Source organism: Hylobates moloch, unplaced genomic scaffold (genome assembly GCF_009828535.3).
Source record: "Hylobates moloch isolate HMO894 unplaced genomic scaffold, HMol_V3 SCAFFOLD_5, whole genome shotgun sequence".
Lineage (NCBI taxonomy): Eukaryota > Metazoa > Chordata > Mammalia > Primates > Hylobatidae > Hylobates > Hylobates moloch.
The window spans coordinates 20,637,239-20,660,730 of NW_026652280.1; the positions used below are offsets into that span (position 1 = coordinate 20,637,239).

General features: G+C 41.5%; 1 protein-coding gene across 17 annotated transcripts in view; it reads right to left on the reverse strand.

Moving 5' to 3' along the window:
• The window catches only part of ZNF532 (zinc finger protein 532), a 123,662-nt gene that overhangs the window by 14,336 nt on the left and 85,834 nt on the right, over positions 1 to 23,492 (reverse strand). For all 17 annotated transcript variants that reach the window (XM_032152148.2, XM_032152142.2, XM_032152152.2 and 14 more), the window contains one exon: positions 17,978 to 18,259. In XM_032152148.2, coding sequence (XP_032008039.1) covers positions 17,978 to 18,259 — 282 coding nt within the window. The remainder of the gene's footprint in view (positions 1 to 17,977; positions 18,260 to 23,492) is intronic.

Below are 23,492 nucleotides of genomic sequence, written 5' to 3' on the forward strand. Positions count from 1 at the left end.
CTTCAACTCTACCAAAGTGATAGGTAAAACAGTCGACCAACTTTTTCTCTAAACGGCCAGACGGTTGTTAGGCCAGAAACCATAAGGTTTCTGTTGCAACTACTGAACTCTGCCCTTGTAGTTTAAAACCAAGAATAGACGATGATAATTAAATGAATGGGCATGGCTGTGTTCTCATAAATTATTTACAAAAACAGGTGGCAGGCCCATGAAACGCAGTTTGCTGATCCCTGATTGAGACCACTGTTTCACATTCAACAGAAAATAGAGATAAGTCTCAATCACTCAGAACCAAATTTATGTAAATTTATGTAGATAATCTAAAGCCAGTCATAACTACAAAGTGAAAAGAATGCTTTTTTTTCATATGCCATGCTCTAAACAGGTTCTGAGAACCAGCACTATCACTGTCATGCGCCTAGATTACCGAGGTGACAACTTTGAAATAAAGAGGGTTAAACCAACGTGTGCTTACCACTATGCTTATTTAAAACAAAAACAAAACTAAGTCTCCGAAGTTTCTGGTTATAAGACTGTCTGGTCTGCTGATGACATTGTACAACTGGAAAAGTAATGACGCAGAACAGTAACAAATGCACAAGAACAGAAGGCCAAATCCGGAGCAGATGGCAAAGAAACGTGTCGCACCATAGTTTCTGAGCTTAGAGCAATGTCAGACACTCGGGCAGAGAAAAAAAGGGCTGAAGGAAGGCTACCTAACTTTCTAACAAGCTGCCACCATCATGCCAATGAAACCCAGAAATGCCTGCCAGGGCACGGTGGGGCTACCAGGGGTACACGCCTGCCAGGGGCCTCTGCGTCCACCTCCACTGGCCAGTGGGGATGTGCAGCAGAGGTTTGGGACTCTCATTGCAGACCCTAAACAGACCTCACATCTCTTCTCTGTCAGGGGACTCTTGGGTCAATACCCTCGTGCCATCCACTGGGTACATCTTCATTAATCCTCATTAAAAAGCTGACAAAATAAATCCTGACTAATCTTTACTGCCTCTCCTTCACAATGATTGATGCCCTGGAAAGAGGGCTGACAGGTGCCTTGAGGTGTGCATTGCCATGGTCATAAACTCTGAAACATTCACGAGAGACCACCTGACTATGAAAAAAATCTTTGCTGCCCTATTTGTCTGGATCTGGTTCAACTTCATTCCCCTTCTTCTACTTGCAGGCATCTGTCCTACCTTTGAAGCCTCCCTGGTTCCCAAGATGTCCATCTACAGATGGGTGACATGTTATTTCTCTTATTATTCCTGTTCTCAGAGAATCCAGTCTTCAAAGAGACCACTGGCAGGAATACACAGAATATTTTCTTCTAGTACAGTAGTTATAGAATCTTTTGGCCCTTTTTAATCACAAAGCAATTGAAACAGAAAAAGGTCACTGTGAAAGATTTTTTCCCCATATAATAGCTAGTATTTTATAAAAGGACAAATATGGCTGGGCACAGTGGCTCACGCCTGTAATCCCAGGACTTTGGGAGGCCGAGGCAGGTGGATCACGAGGTCAGGAGTTTGAGACCAGCCTGACCAACATAGTGAAACCCCATCTCTACTAAAAACACAAAAAAATTAGCCGGGAGTGGTGGCATGCACCTGTAATCCCAGCTACTAAGGAGGCTGAGGCAGGAGAATCGCTTGAACCCAGAGTGGGAGGTTGCAGTGAGCTGAGATCACGCCACTGCCCTCCAGCCTAGGCGACAAAACGAGACTCCATCTCGGGGCAAAAAAAAAGGGGACAAATATTGCTACATAATAAAAATTAAATACCGCTTGAAGACTTACATAGAATCTTTCTAGTATTTATTTCCACAAATCAAAAGACAAAAGAAACTAATCATTCCTTTTAAAGATAATTGCTGTTTTATCAGATCAATAAAAAATGTGTTAACAACATTAAAAGGTAAACAAGCAAACACAAATGTCAAAAAAGCTAACAAACCTAACGATGACATGTCCCTTTCTCCACAGTCCCAGCCCCACATCATATAGGAACTTTCCAACTGCCTGAATGACCACTTTAATAAGGTCCCACTGGTAGGTATAATCAACCATCATATCTGAAGGTGTAACAGAAAAAGGGCAGTGCACAAGTGACCCCTTAAGAGTGTCCCAGGAAGGTGCTGTGTACCCAGGTGAGAGACCAAGCTGCCGGGCAGCGATGAAGATGCCCCTCTGTGCTCTGTGTCGCTGTTGATTGTGGTGTTGCAATGACTGGTTTTGAGGAGACATGAAGAAAGGGTATGAGAGTGGAGCCTGTCTTCCTCCCTGAACCACCCTTCCAACTGGACATTAATGTGGACTTGCTGGATTTGGCAGACTGGACAGAACTTTCCTCTGTGCTGGTCTCACCCTAGGCCCCAGCTCTCCTCCTGCCAAGCAGTAAGACTGCGTTCTCACTCACAACTCGAGGTGGCTGCGGAAAAGTTCACACCCCGAGGCTCAGGCACGAGGGCTAAAGTGCTCTGCAAAAAGTCCTGCAATCCCTCTGGGTCTGAAGTTTTCCCAACTTGAAACTAAAGCGAGCAAGTATCTCCTACCTCCCAGTTACCTTCTGGTGCTGTCTATCTTACAAGTCCTTATTCATTCAACCATGCTCAGGAATGGCCTCTTATTTCCTTTGATGTCCCCATCTGTGGCTAAGTTATTTTCTAGTTGTTTTAGGTTTCAAGGTAATGTCAATTTACAGACGGAATCATGTCCTAAATTCTTAAAATCTGAAAATCTGGTCTGCCAATTGGATTGAGGAACACATTTTCCTAAAGAAATTACAAATGACAGTTACATTCTAGGCCAAGTCCGTAACAGCCTCACCAGGCACTGCAGTAGAATCACAACATTGGACCAATGCAACAGAGACAAACCACCCTTTTCAGCACTGATTCAACGAAGAAACCTAAGCCCAGCACAAATCTGGGCTCTTCAAGGCATGAGAGATATGACACTCCTCCCACTCCCACCACCCCAAAGGATCTATGTCTACGCTCTACCTGCCATGGATTCCAGGGACAGGGAGGGAACCCTGGGTCACAAGAAGGGACTTGAGATTGAGAGAGGACAAGGGAGAAGGTTCAGGGAGGCACTGGCCTGGGTCTGCAAGAAGCCAAGGCTTTGCCATCTGTAAGCTTCCAGGTATGGGAGCACCATGATGAGACAGCAGAACCCAATCTCCAAGCCAAAAGGAAGAGAGGGGCGATGAGCTACACTCGCTGCAGCCATGGGCACTGGAAGCCGAGCTGGAAGGAAAAGTGCTTGTTTGTGACAGTGAGGGAGCTTAGTCTCTGGCTATGTGGAAGGAAAAGTGCTTGTTTGTGACAGTGAGGGAGCTTAGTCTCTGGCTATGGGAATGTTTTTAATCTGAAATATTTTTGGCCAGGAAGTCCTGGTATATTCTCCCAAAGCAGACAGAGACAGGCAACAAGTCTCCTATTTTTCCTGTCTCAGCAACAGTACCAGCCCAGTGTCAAGGGAGCCTCTACCTTCTGGGCCCCTTAGAGATAAACAGGAAAAGCCAGGGAAGGAAATATCTTCCTTGGCCTCCAAAATAACAGCAGCCCTGGTAGGCAATGAACTACAAATGTCTGAAGTGTCTGTAAACATCTTAGTCACTGTGGTGTTCTTAAGCACCATGTTCTAACCCGTTATTGCCTGCATGCCTTGTAGGGTACTGACTTTTCAGAGACGAGTACCATATGTGCTGTACTTCATGTGCAAAGATACAGCTTGGTATCCACAGCTCAAGTGCTGTAAATGATTTTTTCTAACACGTTTAATGAGCCTGCACTGAACCACTCCCTTTCGGCCGGCAATTCTGGCCAAAGGCTTGCAACTGCCATGCGACAAGGTAGAAGGGGCAAATCTATAGTAATAAAAAGTGGTGAGAGTAAGTAGCCACAGCCAGTCCTCAGCCAAACTGAGGTCTGAAGCAGCCTCAGCAACCCAGCAGGCCGTGGGAGACCGAATGCCGTGCGTTTCGATTAATTCCTTCCACAGTATTTACTGAGCTCTGACTCTAACTTGCCAGGCTCTCCATGCCCTTGAGAAGATTATAATCTGTTGAACAACGGCAGAAAAAAAAAGTATGGTGGAGGCGACCACAGGTGCACAGAAGGGTGCACGGGGGTGTAGAGTGGGGATGGAGAGACCTACTGGCAACAACTAGCTCACAGGCAGGCAATGCACCAAGGAAAGGTATGTCCAGGCAAAAGGAACAGAAAGTAACAAAGACAAGGAAGAATGTGGCACATGTCAGGAAACTGCAAGCAGCTCTGTATTGCTGGAACAAGAACAGGCAAGGGTCCAGGGGGAGGAGAGGTGGAAAAGGAGGCAGGGTAAGATCATGGAGGGCTCCAGGGCTGCCTATGACAGTCGCATTTCCAAGAGATGCTCTGGCAGCTGTGTAGGGTCTATCGGGGAAAGCTTTGTTATCTGGCAATCGGTTCTAATGATAGGGGGATTGGTTCTGTTGGGGACCCTCCACTGGGACCACCAGCTATTCCAACTCTAGGCCTACCAGCCCCTAAATCCTAGCAGACTTTCAGAAAGAAGCCCACTGACCTGGTTACTGGACTCAACACCTTTGCCTTACTATTACTTTAATAATTTCATTGCACATCCTTCGATGTGGGGTTTTTATACTTAATATCCAGTGGGATGTACATTAATATACTCTCATGCAGTGTCATGAGAAAACATGCACACCGTAACAATAACAAGAGTTAATAAAGCCACAGCTTTTTCCTTAGACCACATAACAGGACATACATAAATACACATTTATAGCCCTTCAAACTTGTTTATAGCAACCTCGGGTGAGTTTACAGAAAAATGCCTCCAACAGACAGACATCTGACCAAGCACCAACATGTCACACTAAAGAGCATATCTTCCTAAGAACCTGAAAAAAACAAACAAACAAACAACAACAACAACAACAAAAAAACGCCTTTTCTGGCTATACATAAGATGTGGACTAATATTTTACAGTCTTATTTGTGTCACATTTTCAAAATAACGTGTTAGTCTTTCTTGAAAGGATTTATTTTTCTGTCCCTAATGGAAAAATAATCAGTAAATTTTAGAAATGGAATCTGGTCGCTTGTCATTTCATTTTCTTTCAATTTAGAGGGCAAACCTTATGGTTCCTTCTTTGTATCTTTCACTTTGTTTCAGTTCAGTGAAAATTGCCTGGTACTGGGGCAAGCTTGGGGCTTTCCAGATTCTTGTTCATGATCCAAAAATAAACAGGTTTGCTAAAACACATAATAGTTATAAAATATAATTTAGAAAATTATAAACACCAAGGCAAGTAATTTTAAGATAAACATTTTAAATGAAAGATAATTCCCAAAGTAAAAACTCATGGTTTTTCTAGCTATTCTTAAAAATATATAACTCCTAAACTGAAATTATTCTCCAATCTCATCTTCCTGTTAGGCAGCTTTTATAAACTCTCCAGCATTAAGAGCAAAATCCCCTAAATAGCTTATCTCTCAGCTTAATCTCTTTACAGCAGAAGTTCTCAAGGAGAAGAGAGAGGGTAGGAGAGTAGGAGGGAATGTATGTAAGTGTGAAGGTAACACAATTATCTAGAGAAATTTAAAAATAGACTTCACTCCTACCCAGGTCCTACCCACTTCTCCACATCCCAAACCCCTACAACCAGACTCAAAAAAACCCTGATTCTAATTGTGCTCTCTCCCTCGAGAGCCTCTGCTTTAAGATAACTCCTGGAGTCAAAAAGGGGCCTCTCTCTTGAGCATTTCTCCAGATTTCTGAGACTCTGCAGGAAGAGGCTCTGTCCCCCATAAGGCTCAGGCCCTGCTACAATCCATGCAGCCCCCAGATACCTCCCAGGCAACTGCTAAATTCAAGCCACTCTAAAACATTTCATAATTCTGTAGGAAGATTTGCCCAATTAATTAACAACACCATGGTGCTGTTAACAGCAACTGCAAGTAATTCCAGTAAAGCATCAGGCCCCAGCTAAGGAATGTAAAACCACGACACTCAGTCTTCCAAAACTACACACACATGTCCAGTTAACCATGGCATAACCAACTTTAACCAAGATTGAACACCTAAATGAAATGAAAATGACCAATCAAAAGCAGAAGTAAAAACTGGATGGAAAGACATATCTGCTAACTGTCCCACATCTATACTGAAAGATTCAAGGAGACTAAAATTAAGCAGCTTTTGAAATGTCAGCTTTCGTTTTGTGCAAACTGCAGAGTCTGGGCTAGAAACCTGCCTCTGGCAGGCTGCAAAACCCCGGGGTAAGTTACTGAACCTTTCTCAGGCTTCATTTCCTCACCTAAAAGTGGGATTCGTAACTGCCTCCCCTCAGGAGCCTGCTGCAATGAGATAGTAAGTAGGGTAAGCCCTCAGACAGTGTTAGCCCCAGTATCCTTAACACCACACCTTCCAATTTAGCCACAAGCTACCAAAATCACCAATAGTTCAATATGTATTTTAATATACTCTGAACCGCCCTCAGACAGTGTTAGCCCCAGTATCCTTAACACCACACCTTCCAATTTAGCCACAAGCTACCAAAATCACCAATAGTTCAATATGTATTTTAATATACTCTGAACCGCCCTCAGTGTTAGCCCCAGTATCCTTAACACCACACCTTCCAATTTAGCCACAAGCTACCAAAATCACCAATAGTTCAATATGTATTTTAATATGCTCTGAACCAAAAATATTCAACATCCTTTTTACAACACATTTATAGCCTTACATTAAAAAAAGTTTTTATTAAATCAAGTGGAGGACTTCAGAAAACTACATATAGTAAACCATACTAATAAAATATCAAATAAACTAATAAAATATAAATTATAATAAAAATAAAATTAGTATTAAAAAATTATAGATTTATATAGTATAAGAAATATATATTATATATAAGATATATAGTATAGAAATATATAATTATATATAAGAAATATATAAAGTAAAAATATTTAGAATATAATAAAATTATAGGCCAGGTGTGATGGCTCACATCTGTAATCCTGGCACTTTGGGAGGCCGAGGCTGGAGGATGACTTGAGGCCAGGAGTTTAGAGACAAGCCTGGGCAACAAAGAGAGACAACTCCCTCTGCCCCCAACTCCCTACAGAAAAATGAAAATCAATAAAAATTAGCCAGGCATAGTGGTGGTCATCTGTAGTCCCTGCTACTCAGGAGGCTGAGGTCAGCAGATTGCTCGTGACCAAGAATGTGAGGTTGCATTAAGCTATGATCACGCCACTGCACTCCAGCCTGGGCGACAGAGCGAGACTCCATCTTAAAAAAAAAAAAAAAAAAAAAATGTGTGTGTATATATACACACATACACACACACACACACACTAACAAAATATCAATTCCAGTGGCCAAAACTAATGAAAAATAAGTTTCATAAAGTCAGCAGTGATATACATTTCTAGCATGAATATACAAACTCTTAATGTGCCTTTTAATCACATCTGACACAAATGCAGAATCAAGTGAGAAGCCATCATTCTGTAACAGTCAACCAGAGATAGAAGAGAACATGTGACTGATTTAAAGATATTTCTCCTAAAACCTTGAGATCACAAATAAGTTCTAAGCCAAAAAACATAGGAGAAACTGGTTTTTTAAAAAAATGTTTACCTGTTGCTAGGGTAACAGGATTTTGGCAGGAAGTCAAAGTCGCCATAGCTAAAAGATGAGTTTTAGAAGGATAAAAATCTATTATCTCCCTACATTTAGATTAAATAAGAGACTTTGTAGTAAGGCATGCCTAATGACAACAGGATGAACTCTAACAGTAAAAGAATGAAAATGAAACCATCTGGCAATGAACTATGCAAACTAGACAGTATTTCAGTATTTTTATCCCCTTAACTAATGGCCATCACCACAGTACAGCACGAAGACAGGAACAACATGGAGATGTAATGTTTTATTTCACAAAGTTCTCTAAACAAGTTTCAGGGAGATTAAGGGGGAAAATTATGCCCTACCACACATTTCATACACATGGCTAGGTTCCAGGTTGTGTGGGTGAGCACTTTTTAAATTTCTTTTTTTTTTTTTGAGACAGCGTCTCACTCTGTTGCCCACACTGGAGTGCAGTGACAGGACTGCGGCTCACTGCAGCCTCAAGCTCTGGGCTCTAGCGATCCTCCTGCCTCAGCCTCTGAAAGTGTTAGGATTACAGGTGTGAGCCACTGCACCCGGCCAGGTGGGCACTGAAAAAATTTATATATATATACATACACACACACACACACACACACACACTTTTTTTCTTTTAAATACTGTGCAAGTGACAGTCTCTGCAAAGCTCCACAGTGAATCTGACTCTAAGCATGGTGGTCCCAAACTAGGAAATGCAAGCTGATTGCCTTGCCATTCTTTTCAAAAGTAACAACAGCACACCTGCCTCAGTGGCTGTGGTCATCTCGCCACACTCTGATCCTTTCATTCTCCCACTTTCCTTCACTGCCACTGCTGTCTTTCACCTACATCTCTGAGTGAACTGAAAGTGAAATTCAGAATGGGAAAGGCTACAAAATAGCAAGTATCCAAATCCCTTGCACCCTATATGGAAAATGCAGATGAAATCTATGGACTTTTTTTTAAAGGCTTTAGGAACAGAAACATTAAGACATCCTAAAATCATTTATAATCAGGCTTTAAATTATATTGAACAGACTTACTAATGCTGTAAATCCAACACCCAGAGAGTTATGTCCCCTGCCTTCACCACCAAGAGTGAACGTTGGGTGGAGTCTTTAAACCAAGAGTGAACGCTGGGTGGAGTCTTTAAACAAATACACTTGAGATCAACCTTCCCCAAAACATAAATTCAACAAAGGTGTGTTGGTGCTGCAGAAGTCACACAGTGAGGGCCACAGCAATGAGCATCAGCAGCAAGGGCAGGTGCACAGCAGATCCCAGGTGGTATGAGTGTTCCCGGCCCTGCCGCAACACTGGAATCACCTGGAAGCTTTAAGAATGCCAGGGCTGGCTGGGTACGGTGGCTCACGCCTGTAATCCCAACACTTTGGGAGGCCGAGGCGGGCGGATCACGAGGTCAGGAGATTGAGACCATCCTGGCTAACACGGTGAAAGCCAGTCTCTACTAAAAATACAAAAAATTAGCCGGGCGTGGTGGCGGGCACCTGTAGTCCCAGCTACTCGGGAGGCTGAGGCAGGAGAATCACTTCAACCCAGAGTGGGAGCTTGCAGTAAGCCGAGATCGCGCCACTGTACTCCAGCCTGGGCGACAGAGCAAGACTCCATCTCCAAAAAAAAAAAAAAAAAGAATGCCAGGGCCAGGTCCCATCCCTAGCGATGCCAATTAGCTGGTCTGGGGAGCACAAGTGTGCTGGGCCATAGGCTCTCTGGGTGATTCCTGTGTGCAGCCACCGAGTCAGACTCACTGCTCTCCCTGCAGCCTTCCTGCTGACAAGGACTTCTGTTTCGATCCACAAATTAGATTAACTGTGAAACCAAATGCTTTCTACAGAAACTTGGTTAGTCCATGGAATGACTTTTAGACTGTGACTGGTTTAAAATATCTACCTCACACTAGCAATGGCTACTACATAGATTACCACTGGTAGTTTACTTTCATTCCAGTGTCCAAGGAGAAAGGTCACATTGGCCCTAGAATCCATTTTTTTTTTTTTTTTTTTTTTTTTAGATAGAGTCTCGCTCTGTCATCCAGGCTGGAGTGCAGTGGCGCAATCTCGGCTCACCACAACCTACACCTCCCGGATTTAAACAAGTCTCCTGCCTCAGCCTCCCGAGTAGCTGGGACTATAGATGCCCGCCACCATGCCCAGCTAATTTTTGTATTTTTGGTAGAGGCGGGGTTTCACCATATTGGCCAGGCTGGTCTCAAACTCCTGACCTCAAATGATATACCCACCTCGGACTCCCAAAAGTGCTGGGATTACAGGCAGGACCCACCGTGCCCAGCCGACCCTAGAATCCATTCTATTCCATTATTTTACAGATGAGCATTTGGCCACTACCTGAATAGTTCCAGCAACAGATAGGCAGACATTTCACTCACGCATGGCCCCAGCCGGTCTGGAATTATCACATGCTGGTCCTCACACAGAGGACATCTATCTGAAGACAGCTATCAAAGCTCCCTTTAACCCCAACTTCCCTCTTCCTCCTGCCACTGTTTCTAGACTCAGCATTCTGCTTACCCTCCTCTGCTAGTTGTCAGCATCCATCTTAAATCGGTGCAATGGAACCTTTCCCCCCATTTAGATTCACTGTGGCCACCTTACTGCAGGTGACAAATACTACTTGTCATTCCCTCCCCTTTGCGGTACATGGGGGAATATATTTTGGGCTGCTCACATAATTCATTCTGGCCAATGACTTGTGTTGTGCATCACATCCAGAATAACGAGCGTGTAAAGACCAGGCAGGACTCGCCAGTCTTTTTTTCAGTGACACCTACGTTGAGACAAGGGGGCTGAAAGAAACAGCCTTGATCACTGAGTTACCAGCGGAAGGGATGACTGCCCCGGAGAAATGCAAACTCTGCATAGCAAACTCTGTATGTGCAAGAAATGAACTTTTATTGGATAAATCAATGGGCTTTGGGGGATTGTACTGCCACACAGACTAAGCCAGTAGTTCGCAAAGCATGGTCCCAAGATGAGCAGCATCAGCATCAGCCAGGGCTTGTCAGAAATGCAAATGATCGGGTTCCATCCCAGACCTGCTGAATCAGAAGCTGTGGGGTGGAGGCAGGCAACTAGCTGAACAAGCCTTCCAGTTAATTCTGATGCACACTCCAATTTTGGGAACCGCTAGCTAGATTACGGTGCCAACTCAAAGGAAGGGTGTTAGCTTTCCTTGGTATGAATGCTACCTCAGCAGCCACAAAGAAGGATGGGTTGTAGCAAGATAGTCAAATAAAGACAGAATACTTTTTCACAGAACTTCTTAGCTAAGCCTTACCTACCTCACATAATATCTGTGTACTTTTATTTTTTTAAGTGAAAAGCTCTGCATTTAAGACCTGCCTTGCAAAATCCCTCCTAGCTTCTCTTCCTATAATTAAGTCATTGATAGAAAGACTGAGGAAAATCTGATCCAAGATGGAAGCTTTCTCTCCAACAAGGCAATGAGCCATGAGTCAGCTATCCATGCAATATTTCACCCAGGCCCTCCCGCACTACACTGTACAGAACAGTATCAAAACAGACAGAATCTGTCAACAGTTTTGCTGAAACCCAGTTTCTGTCTAGAGGGTTATTCTACCTACCAACCGGTCCCTCTGTAAAGAAAAGGAGATTGATCTGCAATCACATGTTCTTAGTCTTCGCCTAGTTCTTTTCCCCAGTGCTCAGGCAGGAACCAGCTACTTCACCATCTGTTCTCTGAAATGGCTGTGCTCAGTAAGGTCAGACAGACTTTATCTGAAATCTTCCAAATCTGCCCAACCTTCTCCTTTCACACAACCAGGGTATCTGGCCACAGCTCATTCTCCATGACGTGCATATATTTGCAATCTCCTTTCACCCCATGTAAAGATGGAAAAGTGGCCCAGTACAATGGCTCACACCTGTAATCCCAACACTTTGGGAGGCCAAGATGAGAGGATTACTTGAGCTCAGGAGTTCAAGACCAGCCTGGGCATCAGAAGGCATCTCTACCAAAAAATTTTTTTAAATTAGTCAAGCAGGCCGGGCGCAGTGACTCATGCCTGTAATCCCACTTGAGGTCAGGAGTTCAAGACCAGCCTGGCCAACAGGGTGAAACCCTGTCTCTACTAAAGATTCAAAAATTAGCTGGGCGTGGTGGCACACACCTGTAATCCCAGCTACTTAGGAGGCTGAGGCAGGAGAATCGCTTGAACCTGGGAGGTGGAGGTTGCAGTGAGCCAAGATCGTGACACTGCACTCCAGTGTGGGTGACAGAGTGAGACCCTGTCTCAAAAAAAGAAAAAAAAAAAAAAAGAAAAATCTACTTAGAAGTGGTAAATGTATAACGTCTCTGTATGAAGAACCTTCCATTTTGGTGAGCTTCTTTCTAGCAAAATTTAATTTTAAAAAAATCTATAGTGTTCAGAGAGGAAATACAGTATAGAAAATATCTATTACGTACTGTGCTACATGCTCTCATTTTATTTAATTTCGAAAGACTCTTAGGTGGTAAATATTTCCATTTTAGACCTATGCAAACTGAAGCTGATGCTGGAAGATGGTGGTTGTTAATTATTTTTTCACAAAGTCACACTGGTAGTTGTGGTGCCAGAATATACACCCAAGTCTCCCAGGCTCTTCCCAAGTTACAGACACAGGACTGGACCACATCTATCTACATCATGAAGAATCTTGAGGCCGGGTGCACTGGCTCATGCCTATAATCCCAGCACTTTGGGAGGCCGAGGTAGACAGGTCACTTGAGCCCAGGAGTTCAACTGGGTGACACAGTGAAACACTGTCTCTACTAAAAACACAAAAATTAGCTGGGTGTGGTGGCGCACACCTGTAGTCCCAGCTACTCGGGAGGACTGCTTAAGCTTGGGAAGCGGGGGTTGCAGTGAGCCAAGATCACCCTACTGCACTTTAGCTTGGGCGACAGAGTGAGACCTTGTCAAAAAACAAAAACAAAAACAAAAACAAAACAAAACAAAAAAGCAAATGAGAGAATGATTACAATTATCACAGATTGTGTCGTAATTTTCTAGATTTGAACAGGTATATATAACATGTAACTTCTTTTTAATTTTAATACTGGCTCACATAATTACAGAATGTTTGATCTCTAAGAATGACCTCAGATATTATCTCATTCAAAGGATCTTAGTTTGGTTCCTAAAAGGCCTTCTAGAACAACAAAAAAGAAGAGCAAGAGATCCATCACCTGCCTAAAATTGTATGTAAAACTCTGTGCATTTGTACATGGATCTGAGGAAAGGCTCAAGGCTGGGATGAGATCATCAGGTTAATGTGACACTGACACGCCCGTCCTCCTGATTTTATAGTTGAGAATATAGAGACTACAAAGGTGGTGGGATTCTGTGGTTAGAAAGCTAGTTAGGTACCTGAACCTAGACTGCAACTTGTGTGTGTCTGTGACTAACACAAAGCCCCTTCCCATATGTGCAAGTAACAATCCAAAGAGAACTGCTTCAATCAGTGACTCCAGAGATACTCTGCAAGGCACAATGCTGTAAACCATAGAAGACTGTAATAATAAAATGGACATACAACTTGCCCTCAAAGACTTTACCATTTACAAGGACAGCTAAAATTCGGCCATAACAAAACAATAATACCAAGTTTAGAAAGCCAATAAAAATTAGACAATACATAAGCATTTGAGAAAAAACTTTAAAAAGAGAAATTGGTCAGTTTTTTTACTGCTTTCTGTATACAGAATTTGTAACAAGAACTTCTTAAAATGCTGCTGCTTTAACTGTTTTTCTTTTTTAAATAGCTAAAGCAGTAATTCAGCAAATTGTAGGTTTTAAGATGATTACGCCTTTAATAAATATGTACTGAATATCTGTCAATATTTTTTTAAAGTATTTGATGATATCAGATTACGACGAATAACTGGAAAAAAGTTAAAAACCACTGCAAGTGGATACTGACAATTCATTTTTTAAAAAGAGCATCAGAGACACAGAAAAGCTACTGAATAACTAGCAGAGCCAGAATTAGGTTTTTTTTTTTTTTTTTTTTTTTTTTTTTTTTGTTTTTGACACATTGTCTCGCTCTGTTGCCTAGACTGTAATGCAGTGGCACAATCTTGGCTCACTACAACCTCCGCCTCCTGGGTTTAAGCAATTCTCGTGCCTCAGCCTCCCAAGTAGCTGGGATTACAAGGCGCCTGCCACCATGCCCAGCTCATTTTTGTACTTTTAGTAGAGATGGGGTTTCGTCACGTTGGCCAGGCTGGTCTCAAACTCCTGACCTCAAGTGATCCACCTGCATTGGCCTCCCAAAGTGCTGGGATTACAGACGTGAGCCACCATGCCTGGCCAGTTCTGAATCCTAAAAACAAAGCTACTGAATATCTTTACTTAATAAATGGAACTGTATACAGAATATTTATTTTTAGTAAAGTTCTTCTGGATGGGAACTGAGAAGGGGAAGAAAGGTCAAAAACAATTAATGAAACCAAAATGGCCATCTAAAATAAGTAGCAGTGAATTATAATGTTTTGACATAAATTTTTAACTTATGCCAGTTAAATTTACTCCTAACCTGAAATATTTACTCCAAATCTTATCAAAATAATAATCATACTAGAAGCAGTAACACTAAGGTAATGACTGTACTGTGGTTGGCAGAATACGTTCAGGTTATTCCCAAGTTATTTTATTTCTATATAGATGTATTTTAAGTCATAATTATGATACTAAAATCAAGTATACATTCAAAGTTCACTGGTTCAGAACACTGACATATTTATCATAATGCATAGTAATATTTCATTGGGTAATCCAATAAATTTGGATCTTTCCAATAACTTCTGGGCTGGTGGAAGTAAAAATGTATTCTCTCCCGAGACCTTTAGCTGAATACAATTTTTGATCTCTTATATGTGTATAGCGTATTTCATATTGATATCTCATCTTAAACCCATAAGGATTAGAGAATACTTATCACCTCATATATAGTTCTCTAGGTACTTACAACACAGGACACTGGAAGATCACTAAACATGTACCCATTTTAAAGAAGAGGAGGTTAAGTCTAAGGGGAGTTAGAGGTCTTCCAAATCAGAACTCATTCTTGGTCTATTAATTCAAGAAATACTTTTCAACTAACTGGAGACACAGATTTGGGTGCTATCTGTATATATACTGTACACGAGAAGCAAAGTTGTAAGAGTGGTTGAATTTTCCCAAGAGAAAGTTAATGTTTCTAGGGCAGAAACCTGATGGGTGTTCTGGTAATGGTGAGAGAACCCAGGAGAGAGTGGTATTCCACAGTAAGGGTAGAAAATGCTTTTAGAAAGAATTGCTAATTGTGTGAAATACTGCTATGGGGTGAGTGGAGGTAAAGACAGGAACATGTCCAACAGACTTAACAACAAAGGGGTCACCAGAGAACTGGGTTCAGTGATAAGGTGGCAAGCCTAGGGTAAATAGGAAGGAAAGATATAGACAGCAAGGTGCTCGCCTGGTTGTCTGAAGGAAGACGGAGAAAAGACAGCACAGGGGCTTTGAATTTTGGGTGACTTAAGTTTTCTAGGAAAGGAGAAATGAATGGAGATAGACACAAGATGCTTGTAGGGGGGTGTTTGGAAATGGGTGCTCCAGTGTGATTCGGCATGGTGGAACTCTCGCACTCAACATCATTCATTTCACTAGCTTATGAAGACGCTCCTCCCCTCTCCTCACCCACTCATCTCCTTCATTCTCTCAGGAGGCTGAGGAAACAGGATTGAAACTACAATCTAATCTGATGTGCCTCGTTCCAAAGGCAGGGCCTCAACTCCTTCAAAGCCAATCCTAAAATCATACTAAGCCAGACATTTCCATTCGGATGAACATCTCCATCAAAACCAAGGGCACATGCGTGCACACACATCCAATTCAGAGTGGGCTCTCTGCTGCAGGTCCTGAGCAAAGGCTTTCAATCAGTGGTACATTTCATCCCACCAACCTTTTTTGAAACCATCTCCTCCTCTTATATCCTAGATCTAATCATTATCTCATATGTAAGATAAAGATAGTTTTTTAAAAAAGGAAAAGAGTTCTGAAATGTTACAAGATAGTTACAGAAATCTCACGAAATGAAAGGACTGGACTACCGGATGATGACGAAGGCCAGCTCCTGTTTGACTCTTCTGCAATCTGGTATGGGTGCCAAGTGAAGACTCCCTAGAACCACCACATCAGACTCTGACAGCACCCTGGCAGTGTATTTATACCATAGATTATTAAAGTATTGCTCCTTAAAAACTACCCAGTATTTACAATGAATACTGTACAATGCTAGTAGGAAAGCCTGAGACTAAATGATTAAATAAGCAATGTGCCACTAAAGCCAAATATATTCTGTAAGTAACTGCTTTTTATATCAAGACACACTGTAGTGCGACCAAATACAATAAAAACATCTTTTTGCAATTTGTGAATATTGTGATCCAGCCATGTTCACAGGCCATTTGGGATAATCACAAAGTAAAACATATCAGTTTCATGAGCAGCTCAAACAAATAGTACAAATAAATGAGATTACAGAATAGTTCTTAGCACATTTAATAAACAAACTTCTCAAAGATGTAGTGTATACTAACTACAAAACAATTCCTATGTACTCTCTATATAGTCTCGCTACGGATGACTATTTTGTTCTATTGGCTTAAGTTAAAGCAGTCAGATGACTTTCTTTAAAAACATCGTGTATTTGAACCCACTAATCAATCTCAGTATTAGGACTACAAATGAGACAAGCTGGTAGCTGGTATTATGTTCCTCATGATGAAATACAAAAAGAATACAGCACCTATGACATATTCTTTGGTTGTTTCTTAGTTTTAGTTTCTCGTTCTATCGCCCAGGCTAGAGTGCAGTGGCATGATCATGGTTCACTACACCCTGGAACTCCTGGGCTCAAGTAGTCCTCCTGCCTCGCCTCCCAATGTGCTGGGATTATAGGCATGAGCCACCATGCCCAGCTGACAAGGGCTTACCTAAAAAATTCAAATCTAATCAATATTCCAGGAATATAAGATAAAGGGGAACAAGTTAAACAGTGTCAAAAAGTAGCAAATTCCAGCTGGACACAGTGGCTCACACCTGTAATCCAGCACTTTGGGAGGCCAAAGTGGGTGGATTGCCTGAGGCCAGGAGTTTGAGACCAGCCTGGCCAACATGGTAAAATCCCATCTTTACCAAAAATACTAAAAAATTAGCTGAGCGTGGTGGTGCACATCTGTAATCCCAGCTACTTGGGAGGCTGACGCACAGGAATTGCTTGAACCCAGGAGGCAGAGGTTGCAGTGAGCCGAGATCATGCCACTGCATTTCAGCCTGGACGACAGAGTGAGACTCTTTCTCAAAAAAAAGTAGCAAATTCCATGTTGGTTCCTAGTGTCAACAAGTTAAAAAAAAAAAAAGTATCAATTACCCAAATCTAGTAAAGTGAGGGACAACCTATATATATAGGCCAAACAATCCAATTTTTCTAACAAATCAACCGTACATTAAAAAATAAAATGGAAGGAGGACTACGTAAAATAAAGAATTATACAATAACCAAATGTAATATACGGACTTTTTGGATCCTGACCATAACAAACCAACTTTGAGACAATCAGGAAATGTGAATACAGCCTAATATTGTATTTTATACAGTATTAGATAATACTGAAAAATAATTTTGCTAATGTTATTAGGTCTAATAATAAGTATTTTTTAAACTCCTTATCAGTTGGAGACATATACTTACTATTTAAAAGAGAAAGGATATACATATGTGACTCAGATTTTTCAGTGATTTTGAGTTACAGAGCTTCTACTGGAAGTTAAAGGTTCCTCTTCCCACTACCAAACTCAAGGAAGAATCATGTAAGTCATACAAGTGCTACTGGCAATGTTCAACATTTCCACTGTCTTTCTCTGCTCCTTTCTTCCTTAGCTGGCACAGGGATAGAGGTAAATTCAAATGCCTTTAACCTTGGTTTACTATTTTTCTCTTTCCTAAGCTATAAATATGAATGTGGTAGGTAACTTACCACATTCATGCACACCAGTCTGAAGGAGTGCATGTGAAGGCAATGACCAGGAAAACTGAAGACTGAAGGATTTGGAAAGGTCTATTTTACAGATAAAGAAGTGAGGCAGAGAGACACCAAGTGATAATTTTAAGGTCACACCACCGATTACTGATAGAGCCAAGCCAAGAGCCCGCATCTTGGAAGCTTGCCAGTCCAGTGCCCTCTCTTGCACTCACCCAGAGCAGCTTTCATTCTTTACTGACCTTCCCGTGCTCCTTCCTCACGTGGGATATGTACACATCTCTCTGCATGAACAGGCGGTCACACTCCCAACACGTCCACCCGGGACTGGCCACTTTCTTGGTTTCCATTGATTTTTTCACAGGAGATGGAGATTTCTTTTCCAATTTCTCTTTCCCATTCATGGATTTGGTGTCCTCTTTGTTCTGATTTGCTGAATTTTGAGTTGCAGGCTTAATGCTCAAAGGCAAGTTTATACCCAAGTTTGGAGGCCCTTCAATACTTTTCAATGTTCCATGCATAGACTACATTATAAAAAGAGAAGAAATATCTATCACAAATCACAACACTAAAAGAAAGCACAAGTATGCTATCTTAACACGTGGTACACATTTCAACACCATTTTATATTCATTCAGAAATATTTCTTAATATATAAAGAAAAAAACCTAAGCTAAATATACATTTCAAGAGATAAAAGTCTGCTATGTTATGCATTTCTCTTTCCAAATGCTTTTTAAAGGCCTATATATTTGTACCATTTTAAAATTCTTTAAAGAAAGACCTCTGTATTGAACACAAATTAATCCTGGTACTTTATCCTCCTGTAACATCCCCGAGTGAGGTCTCTCTACAACAAACCATTTCAGAACAACTCTCTCCTTTCCCATCAGCCTGGAAATGTTTAAATAGGCTAATACATTATTAGGAATTGAACTAGAACAAACTGACTTGAGCAAACATCTAAGATCAATATGTTAGTAAATAGCAAGCCTTTTTCTTTTCATGCCTTTCACATTCTTGGAATACTTGTAACAGTCTGGGTTTTTTCTGGTTTTGTCAGTAATTTTCCTCTCCTTACATCCTATCCCAACCCATCTTTTCTTACTGATGGCAGCCAGGCTTGAGAACTACACACATTAGATACTCATGTCTTTTTAAATTGCTTAGCTAACTATTATCATTAACATAATAGCCACAACAGCCATCTTCCACTTAAACTCACTGGATTTCAAATTTGAAAAGGGTAAAATTAATGCAATTTGATTCTAAAGACCAGCTCACTTTGGTTTTTGTTTTGCATTCTAAAAGCATGGAATAAAAACAGCGGGGTGGGATGTATGCAGTGGCTCACGCCTATAATTCCAACACTTCGTGAGGCCAAGGCAGGAGGATCACTTGAAGCCTGGAGTTTGAGACCAGTCTGGGCAACACAGAGAGACCCCACCTCTACAAAAAGATTAATAAATTAGTCGGGCATAGTGGTGCATGCCTGAAGTCCCAGTTACTCAGAAGGCTGAGGTAAGAGGATTGCTTGAGCCCAGGAGTTCAAGGTTACAGTGAGCTACAATCACGCCACTGCACTCTAGCCTGGGCAACAGAGCAAGACCCTGTCTCAAAAAGTAAAAACAAAAAAAGAGGGTGGAGGAGAGCAAAAAATAAAATCTTTGCATTCCTGAATCTACAGAAAGACAACATGAGAAATCTTTCCTAAAAGGCTTTCACACATCCGAGTTCCCCTGGGTCACAGAGACTCACGCTGATAGACCTCAGCTCCACATTCCTTCTTGGATGTTTAAGAAAGAAGCCATTCCTTCAGGACACTCTCCATCACACTTTCTCAAGGCAAGGGCTTCTCTAAACAGTGCCAAGAACCAGCTAACCTTCTTCAACATCATTTTTCCCCAGAGGGAAACAGGGGTTCTATCATTTTCTCATTGGCTGAAGTCACAAGGTCTACCCAAACAGGCAACAATGAAAGTGGCCCATAAAAGGGTGCTGAGGTGGGCCACGCACAGTGGCTCACGCCTGTAATCCCAGCACTTTGGGAGGCCGAGGCAGGTGGATCACAAGGTCAGGAGATCGAGACCAACCTGGCTAACACGGTGAAACCCCGTCTCTACTAAAAATACAAAACATTAGCCGTGCATGGTGGCAGATGCCTGTAGTCCCAGCTACTTGGGAGACTGAGGCAGGAGAATGGCGTGAACCCGGGAGACGGAGCTTGCAGTGAGCGGAGATCTCCCCACTGCACTCCAGCCTGGGTGACAGAGCAAAACTCCATCTCGAAGAAAAAAAAAAGTTGGGGGGGGGGGTGTGGCGGAGGGGTGGGAGGGCAGGGGCTGAGGTGATTTTCTAACCATGTTCTTTGCAAAGAGAAAATATGGAGCAAGACATGATTTCTTGATAGCCAAAAGCTATGCCTTGCTTCATGGCCACCACACAGGGCAGAAGGCTTCTGTGTTTCATTGCTCTTTTTCAAAAGAGAAGCTAAGTTTTTCCATTTTTAACTATTTAAAACCTAAAGAAAACAAAACCTAAAACCCTCTAGCAACTTTTTATAAGTTTCTAGGCAAATGCATTTTTACTAACTGATAAGCTGAAGAAAGGATAAAATATTAAAGTATTCTTCTGTAAGATAACCTTAAAGTGCTACAGAAATTACGGAAAAGAAGCAACAAGTTACACTCTAAGTAAAATTAAGACTATTAAGGCCAAGTGCAGTGGCTCAGGCCTGTAAATCCCGGCACTTCAGAAGGCCAAGGCAGGAGGATCACTTGAACCCAGGAGTTCGAGACCAACCTGGGCAACATAGTGAAACCCTGTCTCTGCAAAAAATACAAAATACAAAAATTGGCCAGGCGTGGTGGCACATGCCTGTAGGCTCAGCTATTTGGGGTGCTGAGGTTGGAGGATCACCTAAGCCCAGGACGTGGAGGCTGCCTTGAGCCCTGATATGCCACGGCACTCCAACCTGGGCAACAGAGTGAGACCTTATCTCAAAAGAAAAAAAAAAAAAAGACTCTGAAAAGCAAATGTCAGCTGGCAATGGTGGCTCACACCTATAATTTCAGCGATCTGGAAGGTCAAGGTGGGAAAACCACTTGAGACCAGAGGTTCAGCCTGGGCAACATAGCAAGCCTCATTCATTCATTCATATTGTCATTTTTAAATAAAGAAACAACTTATTTCTTTTCAAATTGATTTTTCCTTAGCTCCTATAACAATAATTAATTTGAATGTTGGTAACTTGAAAGTTTAAATATAAATGTCAACATGGAGGTCCTACAATGTAAGTTTATATTTTGGTAGGAGAAGAAAATGACACAAATTGGATTAAACTGGGCAAATAAAAGCCCATCTTTAAGTGAATATGTATGTGGAGAAAACTTGTGCCTGTTCCACTTCCTCTTCCTTCCTCATGAAAAACTGCATAGCACAGGCACAGGCAATGTAAATAAATAACAACAGCTAAACAGATTATCTTAAAAATTAAAAAAAACAAAACAGTATGCCCCTAAAACTATGCTTACCCAACCCCAAACATATAAATGCAGGATAATATTTTTAAATGCACAGAACTTATGTGAAATGAGAGCAGAAGTGATTATTCCCACTGTTTTTGTATCATGTAGTCTTGCATAGGTTCAGGTGAATAAAAACAATTCTTTCCTCCTTGTGGCCACAGGATTTTACCACTCCTCTTCAGTTTCTATTTCTTGGAACCTTGTATTCCTCCAAATTCACTATTAACACAAGGAAGACCCTAACCACAAAGTTGATGATCCGATTTCCAGATGCAAAGATGAGTTCCAGAAACCAAATACCTTAAAAGCCTCTTAAGAAGCAACCGTTCTTTTCTTTGTTGTTGGCACACATATAGTAAATTAAAATATTTTGGTCTAACTCCAACGTCCCTAAATTTTTATTAGCAGTTTTAAATTCTTCCTGATGTTTCATTAAATAGATATTTACTGTCAAAATAATTATGTAATTTTAGCTAAAACAGTTAAAGTATCTTAAGAGGGTTTTACTGTACTTCAAATGAGAATGATGAAATGCATCTCCCATGCATTTTATTCACCCAAGTAATGCCATCACCACCACTATCTTCACCTTGCCTGGAAGAAGAGAATCTCCAAGATGTTCATTTGCATTAAGCAATTACTCTATATGAACTCACATATGTTCAATACAGGAAATGTCAAGGATTCATAATCCAGGCATTTAGCCGACATGAGACTAGAATAATTCAGGGACTTTATTTGCGCTTCAAACTGACCTTTTTTGTATAATTTTTTGTTTGTTTGTTTGTTTCTGAGACGGAGTCTTGCTCTCTCGCCCAGGCTGGAGTGCAGTGGCACAATCTCAGCTCACTGCGATCTCTGCCTCCTGAGTTCAAGTGATTCTCCTGCCTCAGCCTCCCAAGTAGCTAGGATTACAGGCAGGCACCACCAAGCCCAGCTGATTTTTGTATTTTTAGTAGAGACAGGGTTTCACCATGTTGGTCTCAAGTGATCCGCCTACCTTGGCCTCCCAAAGTGCTGGGATTACACGTGTGGGCCACTGTGACCAGCCTGTATAATGTATTTTTAAAAGAGCAAAACTAAAAGAAAGAGATTGAGTTCCTGATAATATGGGGTCTCTTGTTTCTCTGTTTAAAAAGTAAATAATTTTAATCTCTGAAAGCCAATGGATATTATCTCCTAATCACACAAGGAAAAAAAAATGCTTAACATATTACAGTGGACAGTTAAGCAGCTAGAACTAAGCATTGGCCTTAGTAAGCTTAAAAGGCCATAAATAGATTTCTGTGCCCCTTTTGGGGGTTGGAGAGTAAAACAGTCCACACCGGATATTTATTCATTTCATTAACTGAACACCACCAGGTGCCAGGTACCATACTATATCCTAGATATTTAACAGTCCATTTACAATGCAATCTTTACAGGAAAAAAAAAAAAAGAAACTAAAAGGTTTAAGGGCATTAATTACAATGCAAACCTAACTGCTTAAATAATTTCAAGGGAAAAAACCTTCATTTTTCTAAATATACCAATATTTGTATGAATTAGCTAATTCCTCAGAGCCCTTGTCTGTTTCTAAGTCTTACACAATACAGAATTCTCAAGAAAAGGAAAACTTCGGCCAGGCGCAGTGGCTCATGCCTGTAATCCCAGCACTTTGGGAGGACAAGGCAGGCGCATCACCTGAGGTCAGGAGTTCAAGATCAGCTTGGCCAACATGGTGAAACTAAAAATACAAACATTAGCCGGGTGTGGTGGTGCACGCCTGTAATCCCAGCTACTCGGGAGGCTGAGGCAGGAGAATCACTTGAACCTGGGAGGCAGAGGTTGCAGTGAGCTGAGATCGTGCCACTGCATTCTAGCCTGGGAGACAGAGGGAGACTGTCTCAAAAAGAAAAAAAAAAAAAAAAAGGAAAGGAAAGGAAAACTTCACAGTCATCATTTTCACATATTAAAAAAAACAAAAAACTTAGACTTTTTTACTCTTTTAAAATCAGGGCAGACATTGGCTCCTTTTCACTAATCTTTAGTAGGCAGATCAGAACTCCTGAATGAAAAGCACCACAGTCAAGTGAACACATGATGACAGCATGTAAGTTCCTCACTGACAACGACCAGCATCCATCCCTTCCCTCAACAGTGAGGCATGCTTTAGAGTCACCTGCAGCTCAGCCTTGATTTATGACCAATGAATGGATCTGCAATTCATTTAAAGGAGAGGATAGATGCA